Source organism: Scyliorhinus torazame, chromosome 18, assembly GCF_047496885.1.
Source record: "Scyliorhinus torazame isolate Kashiwa2021f chromosome 18, sScyTor2.1, whole genome shotgun sequence".
Taxonomy (NCBI): domain Eukaryota; kingdom Metazoa; phylum Chordata; class Chondrichthyes; order Carcharhiniformes; family Scyliorhinidae; genus Scyliorhinus; species Scyliorhinus torazame.
Window position 1 is genome coordinate 120,717,174 of NC_092724.1, and position 11,283 is coordinate 120,728,456.

The following is an 11,283-nucleotide window of genomic DNA, read 5'->3' on the forward strand; positions in this document are numbered from 1 at the left end:
TGGAAGGGATCAAAGCAAAGTGGGAGGAAGAGTTGGGAGAGGATATGGTGGAGGGGTTCTGGTGTGAGGTGCTCCGGAGAGTGAATGCCTCCATCTCGTGCGCGCGGTTGTGGCTGATACAGCTGAAGGTGGTATACAGAGCACACCTCACGAGGGCGAGGATGAGCCGATTCTTTGAAGGAGTAGAAGATGTGCGTGAACGTTGCGGGGTGGGGGGGCTGCTAATCACGTTTATATGTTTTGGTCCTGTCCAAAGCTAGAGGATTACTGGAAGGAGGTTTTTAGGGTAATTTCTAAAGTGTGCACGTGAAACTGGACCCGGGCCCCCGGGAGGCCATGTTCGGGGTGTCGGACCAGCCAGGGTTGGAAACGGGTGCGGAGGCAGATGTTGTAGCCTTCGCCTCGTTGGTCGCCTGAAGGCGATCCTGATAGGTTGGAGAGCAACCTCTCCATCCTGTGCCCTGGCGTGGTGGGGGGACCTGTTGGAATTCTTGACTCTTGAGAAGGTTAAGTTTGAACTGAGGTGAAGGACGGAGGAGTTCTACAATTCATGGGCATTATTCATTATGCACTTTCAAGAACTGGATAACATCGAACATTAATTGGGGTGTGTGTTGGTGGAGGGTTGGGGGGAGGGGGCCTGTGTGTGCTAATGGCGACTGTGGGTGATCCCTAATTCCTTTTTGTCATTTGTTTGTGTGAACATGGCTAATGTTTGGGGTTTGGTGGGAGGATGGGATCGTTGATTTTGATATGGGATTGGCATATTTGTTCCTGATTATTGTTTATTGTTGGTGGGTGTAAATTTGGGAGTTAATGTGAAAAAGGAGGAGAATAAAAAAAAATGTTTTAAAAAGTTTGCCAGGAGTCTACCCATCGATCCCTCACTGTCAGTCACTCTGGGCGCGATTCTCCGAAATGGAGCCAAGAGTGTTCGCGCCGTCGCATTTCACGATGGCGCAAAACGGGCGCGGGCACTACCGATCCTGGCCCCCACAGGGGGCCAGCATGGCGCTGGAGTGGTGCACGGCGCTAGAGCGTTTCACACCGCTCCAGCCTCCCTTCCCGGTGCCAGATGGGCGCCGCGTCAACCCGCGCATGCGCAGTTGGGCCGTGCTAACCCGTGTGTGGGACTTCCTCAGCATGCCGGCCCTGATGCAACATGGCGTGGGGGTTCAGGGGCCGGCCGCGTAATAAAATAGGGCCGGGGCTGGAGAGGCCGGCCCGCCGATCGGTGGGCCCCGATCGCGGGCCAGACCCCATCGGAGGCCCCCCCCCCGGTGAGGGAGTGCTTGTCCCCGCCCCACAGGCCGCCCCCCGACCCTATGCGCAGAGTTAGGGTTCACACCTCGTCGCTGCCGGCGGGACTCTGCCGTTTCCGCGCGGCCTCTCGGCCCATCAAGGCCGGAGAATCGGCGGCCCGCAACGCGCTGCTGCAAATGGCGCCAATTCTTCGTTCCCTGGAGAATCGCCTGCCAGCGTCGGACTGGCGCCGCGGGAACAAATAACTCAAACGGCGTTTCTCCCATATGGGAGAATCATGCCCCCTGTTCCAGATCGAGGGATCTGGTATTGTAAAGGTGGGGATTGCTGAAAGCTTCCCCCTGTCCTACCATCCCATCACCACTCATGCCCCCCTCCCTTCCCATCACACAACCCCTACCCTCACATAACCGAGGCCGTGGATCCAACGGAAATCTCTGCAGCAATAACGGCAGCAACCAGCACTGCTCCCAGTGGCACTGCCGGCAATGGAGAGCTGCTAGTCTCTGATTGGACGGCAGCTCTTAGCGGATGGCATTTTTGTCACCAGAGTCCACACTGACCCATTGACTGTCTGAGAGACACTAAATCTGGTTGGTCGGGCCTCCCCCCACGGAGGAGAACGTGGATTTCCCATCAGTTCTCCAACTGGTGAGCAGGACCCAAGTCAGGAACATTCAATTCCACCCGTCGTTTATGGCCATTAAAATTGCCAAGTAGGAAACCAAGATGGCCCTAAGTTCCAGATTCGCTGATTGGTTTTCGGCTGGGTGTGTGTCCATGCGAATTTATCACATTCCCTTTCAAATGGTCAAACCAATTGGTTCCTTGTAAAGGTAGAAGCCACCTTCCCCAGGACAGTTCCTGACGGTTTTGGATCATGTTTTGTCCTTTGAGACGGAGATGCAGATTAACAAATGGTCACATCTTGATATCGGATGGCCAACGTTAGACCATCAAATGACAGAGCAGCAAATCGATCTAACCAGTGAGCAGATTGTGGGCACCGCTTGCTGTCTCCTATTGTGCTGAGCACTGAGGCAAGAGTGGATGGGAAGGGACTTAGAACAGGAGTGAATGAGAAGCAGTCAGAACAGAGAAAAATTCAAGTGGCATTTTGAAATTGTCCAATCTTTGTGCTCCTGACAGATCTCCAACTTCAAGATCCCGCGGTATATTGTGTTTTTGAATGAACTCCCGATGACTCCCACTGGGAAGGTATGTACAATGGCAGTAAACCTGAAAAGAAAACATTAGTTTCTGATCATTGGAGATGTAAATGAAGAGTATTTTTATATCATCATCAGAACATAGAAAACATCTTCCTGCCTTCTCACTTCTAAAATAAATGTGGGGGTCGCAAGGCTGATACTGTAATTTGATTTGTTAATGTACAAGTGGGTGGAACTAAAATCTCTTGTTACATTTATTAAGAAGTGAACATTTGGCTCAGAAGCAGTATTTTTGTATCTGAGGCATAAGGTGAAGGCTCTAGACTGTCCCGGTGACACTGAAAATGGTCTCTGAATACTGGCATCCAGGCGGGGTACTGGGTTCAATTGATGTGAGCTCCTACTTTCTTCTCCATTGTGAAAGGTAGCTGGGCCACTTCCAACTTCTGGGACGACCAGGGGAAAGTACTCCAAGAGTACTCAGACCCCGACATGCTGTACCACTGGCCCAGTGCTCAGACCCCAAAACACTGTTGGGCGGCACAGTAGCACAGTGGTTAGCACTGTTGTTTCACAGCTCCAGGGGCCCAGGTTCGATTCCCTGCTTGGGTCACTGTCTATTTGGAGACTGCATGTTCTCTCAGTGTCTGCGTGGGTTTCCTCCGGGTGCTCCGGTTTTCTCCCACAGCCCAAAGATGTGCAGGTTAGGTGGATTGGCCATGCCAAATTGCCGTTAGTGTCCAAAAAGGTTAAGTGCGGTTACAGGGTTAGGGTGGAGCTGTGGGCTTGGGGAGGGTGCTCTTTCCAAGGGCTAGTGCAGACTCAATGGGCCGAATGGCTTCCTTCTGCACTGTAAATTCCATGACAGCATTAGGAAATCAGCCTGGAATATGGCTCAAGCACCTTATATATCAAACTTGAATTTGGACCGACCCTGGAACAGGACTGAACATGATGGATATTTATGATAGGTCGGACTGAATAACTAAGTTGGACCAGGTCTAATCATCTCTGTCTATTTCCAGGCTGGTGGGAGAGGATGAATGCTTCAGATGTCCTCAGTGCCCATGATGTGATGTTACTGTTTCTTGCTACCCTGTGATTCGCTGCACAACATTCCCCCCCGACAAGGAAGTAAACTCAAAAACTCTGCGAGACTCAGTGCTCAAACCCCAACACACTGTCCCACTGCCCCAGTGCTCAAACCCCAACGCACTGTCCCACTGGCCCAGTGCTCAAACCCCAATACACTGTCCCACTGGCCCAGTGCTCAAACCCCAACACACTGTTCCACTGCCCCAGTGCTCAAACCCCAACGCACTGTCCCACTGGCCCAGTGCTCAAACCCCAATACACTGTCCCACTGGCCCAGTGCTCAAACCCCAACACACTGTCCCACTGCCCCAGTGCTCAAACCCCAACACACTGTCCCACTGCCCCAGTGCTCAAACCCCAACGCACTGTCCCACTGGCCCAGTGCTCAAACCCCAACGCACTGTCCCACTGGCCCAGTGCTCAAACCCCAAAGCACTGTCCCACTGGCCCAGTGCTCAGACCCCAACACACTGTACCACCGGCCCAGTACTCAGACCCAAATATGCTGTACCACTGGCCCAGTACTCAAACCCCAACACACTGGCCCAGTGCTCAGACCCCAACACACTGTCCCACTGACCTTGTGCTCAAACCCCAACACACTGTCCCTCTGGTCCAGTGCTCAGACCCCAACACACTGTCCCACTGGCCCAGTGCTCAGACCCCAACATGCTGTACCACTGGCCCAGTACTCAAACCCCAACACACTGGCCCAGTGCTCAGACCCCAACACACTGTCCCACTGACCTTGTGCTCAAACCCCAACACACTGTCCCTCTTGTCCAGTGCTCAGACCCCAACACACTGTCCCACTGACCCAGTGCTCAAACCCCAACACACTGTCCCTCTGGCCCTGTATTCAAACCCCAACACACTGTCCCATTCTGAGACACCCAGTGCTCGATCCCAACACACTGGCCCAGTGCTCAGACTCTGGCAAGCTGTACTACTGGCCCAATGCTCAGACCCCACTGTCCCACTGGCCCAGATCTTAAACCGCAACACACTGTCCCACTGGCCCAGTGCTCAGAGCCTAACACACTATCACACTGGCCCAGAGCTCAAACCCCATTGCACTATCCCACTAGCCTAGTGCTCAACACCAACACACTGTCCCACTCTGAGACATCCAGTGCTCAGAGCCCAACACACTGACCCAGTGCTCAAACCCCAATACACTGTCCATCTGGCCCAGATCTTAAACCGCAACACACTGTCCCACTGGCCCAGTGCTCAGAGCCCAACACACTATCACACTGACCCAGTGCTCAAACCCCAATACACTGTCCATCTGGCCCAGTGCTCAAATCCCAACATTCTGTCCCATTTTGAGACACCCAGTGCTCAGATCCCAACACACTGTCCCAGTGGCCCAGAGTTCAAACCACAACACACTGTTCCACTGGCCCAGTGCTCAGAGAGCAAAACACTACCCCACTGGTCCAGAGCTCAAACACCAAAAGACTGTCGCACTCTGAGAGACCGAGTGCTCAAACTACAAAACACTGCTCCACTGGCCCAGTGCTCACACCCTAACACACTGTCGCACTCTGAAAGCCCAGTGCTCACACCCTAACACACTGTCGCACTCTGAAAGCCCAGTGCTCACACCCTAACACACTGTCGCACTCTGAACGCCCAGTGCTCACACCCTAACACACTGTCACACTCTGAAAGCCCAGTGCTCACACCCTAACACACTGTCGCACTCTGAAAGCCCAGTGCTCACACCCTAACACACTGTCGCACTCTGAAAGCCCAGTGCTCAAATCCCAACACACTGTCGCACTCTGAAAGCCCAGTGCTCACACCCTAACACACTGTCGCACTCTGAAAGCCCAGTGCTCACACCCTAACACACTGTCGCACTCTGAAAGCCCAGTGCTCAAACCCCAACACACTGTCGCACTCTGAAAGCCCAGTGCTCAAATCCCAACACACTGTCGCACCCTGACACAGTGATTTAAGAGACATGGTGGGAAGGTGAGTTTTGAGGGTAAAAGTGGGATTGTGGGAAATTGGGAGAAGCCGGTGGTAGTTGTGGGTTATGGGGACAAGATGGGAAGCTGGTGTTGGGGATTATGTGGAGAGGTAGATGGCTGTGATTGCTTTATGGAAAATGAAATTCATGTTAGTTCTGATCAAATTTTCCTTTCTTGAGAACATCTTATTTGAAGTATTTTCTTTTTGCTGTTCCACAGATTCAAAAACATATCCTGAAGGAAAAAATGGAGAAAGAACTAAGACTTGGGTCGAAGTGAAGGAAGGTCACACCATTGTCATCAAGGCAGATAGAATCATAGAATCATAGAAGTTTACAGCATGGAAACAGGCCCTTCGGCCCAACCAGTCCATGCCGCCCAGTTTTTTACCATTAAGCTAGTCCCAGTTGCCCGCACTTGGCCCATAACCCTCTATACCCATCTTACCCATGTAACCATCTAAATGCTTTTTGAAAGACACAATTGTACCCGCTTCTACTACTACCTCTGGCAGCCCATTCCAGACACTCACTACCCTCTGAGTGAAGAAATTGCCCCTCTGGGCCCTTCTGAATCTCTCCCCTCTCACCTTAAACCTATGCCCTCTAGTTTTAGACTCCCCTACCTTTGGGAAAAGATGTTGACTATCTACCTTATCTATGCCCCTCATTATTTTATAGACCTCTATAAGATCACCCCTAAGCCTCCTACGCTCCAGGGAAAAAAGTCCCAGTCTATCCAGCCTCTCCTTATAACTCAAACCATCAAGTCCCGGCAACATCCTAGTAAATCTTTTCTGCACTCTTTCTAGTTTAATAATATCCTTTCTATAATAGGGTGACCAGAACTGCACACAGTATTCCAAGTGTGGCCGTACCAATGTCTTGTACAACTTCAACAAGACGTCCCAACTCCTATATTCAATGTTCTGACCAATGAAACCAAGCATGCCGAATGCCTTCTTCACCACCCTGTCCACCTGCGACTCCACCTTCAAGGAGCTATGAACCTGTACTCCTAGATCTCTTTGTTCTATAACTCTCCCCAACGCCATACCATTAACTGAGTAGGTCCTGGCCTGATTCGATCTGCCAAAATGCATCACCTCACATTTATCTAAATTAAACTCCATCTGCTATTCGTCGGCCCACTGGCCTAATTGATCAAGATCCCGTTGCAATCCTAGATAACCTTCTTCACTATCCACTGTGCCACCAATCTTGGTGTCATCTGCAAACTTACTAACCATGCCTCCTAAATTCTCATCCAAATCATTAATATAAATCACAAATAACAGTGGACCCAGCACCGATCCCTGAGGCACACCACTGGTCACAGGCCTCCAGTTTGAAAAACAACCCTCTACAACCACCCTCTGCCTTCTGTCGTCCAGCCAATTTTGAATCCAATTGGCAACCTCACCCTGGATCCCGTGAGCTTTAACCTTCTGCAACAACCTACCATGCGGTACCTTGTCAAAGGCTTTGCTAAAGTCCATGTAGACAACGTCTACTGCACTACCCTCATCTACCTTCTTGGTCACTCCCTCAAAAAACTCAATCAAATTTGTGAGACATGATTTTCCACGCACAAAGCCATGCTGACTGCCCCGAATCAGTCCTTGCCTCTCTAAATGCTTGTAGATCCTGTCTCTCAGAATACCTTCTAGCAACTTACCTACTACAGACGTTAGGCTCACCGGTCTGTAGTTCCCAGGCTTTTCCCTGCTGCCCTTCTTAAACAAGGGCACAACATTCGCCACTCTCCAATCTTCAGGCACCTCACCTGTGGCTGCCGATGATTCAAATATCTCGGTTAGGGGACCCGCAATTTCCTCCCTAGCCTCCCACAACATCCTGGGATACATTTCATCAGGTCCCGGGGATTTATCTACCTTGATGCGCTTGATCCCAACACCCCATTCATTGCTCAGATAATCCAAACATACTGACCCTAAAACATTCTCTAACATAAATTACTCTGTCCCAATATAGACTCCGCTCCCCTATCAAAGACTCTGAGAAACCCTGTGCTCAACCCCCAACACAATGTCCCACTTTGACACACAGTGCTCAAACTCCACACAATGTCCCACTCTGAGAGGCCCCTCCTATGATAGACTACCCTCCCCTATCATAGGCCACCCGCCCATATTATGCCCTCCCCTCCCCTATCATGGGCTCTTCCCCATTGTGGGCCTTACTCCATTGTGGGCCCTTCCCCATCATGGGCCTTTCTCCATCGTGGGCCCTACTCCAATATTGGCCCTATTCCATCATGGGCTTTGCCACTCAAACCTTGGAGAAGGTTTTGTCTAAACGCACCCTGATTTCCAAAGCCAATAAAGTCAAGCTCCAGAGTATTCCTCCCTTCACCATCCTCTTTCCATATTTAATCTGTGGCCTATGATTATCCTCAACAGCACTCCTAATCACCATAGGGCGGGATTCTCCGACCCTCCGCGCCGGAATCGCGCCCGGTGCAGGGGCGGAGAATAGCGGTTCAAGCCGGAAATCTGGTGTGACGCCGCTTCTGCGGATCCGCCAGGTGCGCGCGCGCTGGCGACGTGGTGCCGGCCGGGGGCCGTTGGAAGCGCCCCCCACGGCGATTCTCCGTGCTCGACGGGCCGAATGCCCGCCGGGTTCCGCTGAGTCCCACCAGCATCGATCACGTGTGGTCCCACCCGGCGGCAGCTCGGCGTTCTGGCTGCGGGGGCCATCCTGGTGGGGGGACGGGTGGATCCGTCTCCGGGGGAGGGGGGGGGTCCTCCATGGTGGCCAGGCCCGCAATCGGAGGCTACCGCTCGGCGGGCGCGCTCATTCCAGGGAGGACCTATGTTCCTTCGTGCCGGGCCCCTGTAGGGCTCCACCATGTTGCGTGGGGGCTGGCGCGAAGACGGCTGCCGTGCACATGCGTGGCCACACGGGTTTAACTGCAGAGCCCCGCCGACAGCCGGAGCTGCGGGACGCACGCTGGGGCCCTGCTAGCCCCCTTGAAAATGGAGAATCACCTTGGACCTTTGAGGAAAAATTCCGGAGTGATTCTCGCCCATTTTCCGACGGGCGTGGGGATATAGTCCCCAGAAGGGAGAATCCCGGCCATGGTACTTAAATGATTGTTTGTTAGTACAGAACTGGAGTATCGCTGGAAAAAGACAGGCGTCGAAGCTTCCCGTCTTGCACTCATCAGGACATTGGCAAGAATACCTATTGCGAAGGGATCAACAATTTATATTCTCGTCTCCTCTTTGATGAGTTCAAGATGAAAAGCTTTGACAAGCACCTTTACTCAACAATGTAATTTAAACCTCCCCAGCATTGCACCAGGAAGTTGAAGGAATAGTCTGGTAAACTAACTCAAAAGTCCTTATCGACATGGAATGGTTGTGACTTCCTTCAGGGCGAGGAAAAGTAGGCAGTAAGGATGATGCATTTGAATTCTATTCTGAGGCCAAGGTTGGCTGGAATTCTGATCATCATGCTTTCTCTTGTGTTGTTGGTAAACCTGCCACAGGTTTGAAATGTGTAGGACAGTAAAGAACCTGTTTGAACAGGACAGTTCCAGTTGTTTAAGTGTCAGCTCTATGCCGATAGTCCCTTCATTTTAATCCCTTTTTGCTGCTTCCAAGGCTGCAGTGACCATGGTTTTCTTTTCGTTATTTGCCATGTGTGAAGGTAGAGTTTAATTCTGTATGGATATCCCAAGCACATGCAGTAACACAGAGAGAGAGAGGCCATTCAGCCTATCACATTCACTCTTTCTACACCACTCATTTACTGCCGCTCCTTGGGACTGCTTTTCGTTCATCCCAAGCTGTCTCCCGTCTGGGGCAAGATGAGCCGGTCCTCCTTCTGGGATCAGGTTTGTCTGCTTAGGACCTGCCGTCACCTGGTACAGGTTTATTCTTGTCAGGATCCAGGGAGCCTGTGAGTCTGATCCTCATCATGTTGGGTAGCACAGTGGCACAGTGGTTAGCACTTCTGCCTCACAATGCCAGGGACCTGGGTTCAATTCCTGCCTTGGGTGACTGTATCTGCGAGGGTTTCCTCCGGATGCTCCGGTTTCCTCCCACAGTCCAAAGAAGTGCTGGTTAGTTGGATTGGTCATGATAAATTGCCCCTCAGTTCCAAAGATGTGTGGGTTAGGTGGGATTATGGTCATAGGTATAGGACCTAGGTAAGGTGCTCTTTCAGAGGGTTGGTGCAGACTCGATGGGCTGAATGACCTCCTTCTGCACTGTAGGAATTCTATGGTTCTATGGTGTTGGCTCCAGATGTTTACGCACTTTCACTCACAGGTCCTTCAATCTGAGGGACACGGGGCCAGTACCAAGGTCCACTTGCCCAAGTCACTGCCAAATGCTGACCCTTGAGACTGAGATGGGAGACTGCGGGCATCACTCCTTCACTACCATCGTAGAATGTTGGTTACACCTGTTCTAGGTACAAAGATCCCACCAACCTTCCCACAGCAAATATCTTCAGAGTGTCTATTCCAAAGATTTATGGAATCTAATTGGATTATTTACTGCATTTTTTCATTAAAACTCTAGAACATTAATCAGGGACATGGGCAAACTGAATCTAACCTTCAGAGCAGCTCCAAAAATTGTTTCTTGTACGGCAAAGACCAACCATCTCCTAATTGAATGGATGAACAAATTTGAAGGGCTACTCTTGTACATATAAATGGAACATCTGAATGGCCTCCTCATTGATCCTATGGAAATCAGGTCAAATTACACTTTCTGACAGACACTGCTGTCCTGTATCATTCAACATTCACTTAACTCTATCAACTATAGGTTCTCATCTTTGTTAATTGTCTGATGTTCTCCCTAAATCAGAAGCTGCAAAACTTTCTCCTGCGCTGCTTCAAAAGTAAGAGCAGACTTTAACAACTTTCATCTCTTGTAACAATGGAAAGTGGACACCAGTTTCTCGCTGAGATATCAGAAGATGAAACAGCTGCCGACAAACAGACTCCGCATTCTCCCCATTAAACATGAACCCAAATTTCGAAAAAACAAAAGTTCCATTTCTACCCTGCCTGTTCCCCTCCTCGCCCCGACGTTCCAAAGTGCTTCATAGACAATGACGTACTTTTGATACTTGTTGTGCTGTAGCCAATGCAACACCCGATTTACACATCAAGCTCCCACAAACAATAGTGAGATGAAAACAGAAGCAAAATACTTTGGATGCTGTAAATTTGAAATAAAACCAGAAAATGCTGCAAATACTTATTTGTCTGGTAGCCTTGGTGGAGAGAGAGATGCAGAGTTAATGTTTCAGGTTGATGGCACTTCATCAGTACTGTGAGATGAAAAACATGGTAATGAATTTGTTTTAACAATGTTGATTGAGGGATAAATTTCAGATAGGATTAGGGGGAGAGTGCTGCCCTGTGACAGTGCAGTGCACCCTCAACACTGTCCCTTTGACAATGCAGCGCTCCCTCAGTACTGCCCCTCTGACAGTGCAGTGCTCTCTCAGTACTGTCCCTCTGACAGTGCAGCGCGCCCTCATCACTGCCCCTCTGACAGTGCAGCGCTCCCTCAGTACTGCCCCTCTGATAGTGCAGCGCGCCCTCAGCACTGCCCCTCTGACAGTGCAGTGCTCTCTCAGTACTGTCCCTCTGACAGTGCAGCACTCCCTCAGCTCTGCCCCTCTGACAGTGCAGCGCTCCCTCAGCACTGTCCATCTGGCAGTGCAGTGCTCTCTCAGTACTGTCCCTCTGACAGTGCAGCGCTCCCTCAGCACTGCCCCTCT

At 51.0% G+C, this 11,283-nt stretch overlaps 1 protein-coding gene across 2 annotated transcripts in view; it reads left to right on the forward strand.

Moving 5' to 3' along the window:
* The window catches only part of acsf2 (acyl-CoA synthetase family member 2), a 273,790-nt gene extending 263,037 nt beyond the window's left edge, over positions 1-10,753 (forward strand). The window contains exons 15-17 of one of the 2 annotated variants that reach the window (XM_072483258.1): positions 2,413-2,481; positions 5,732-5,820; positions 7,419-10,753. In XM_072483258.1, the coding sequence (XP_072339359.1) occupies positions 2,413-2,481; positions 5,732-5,791 (129 nt within the window). In that variant the 3' untranslated portion in view covers positions 5,792-5,820; positions 7,419-10,753. Of the gene's footprint in view, positions 1-2,412; positions 2,482-5,731 lie in introns of both variants that reach the window. The other variant, XM_072483256.1, reaches the window with a different exon arrangement.
* The last annotated feature ends 530 nt before the right edge of the window (positions 10,754-11,283 follow it).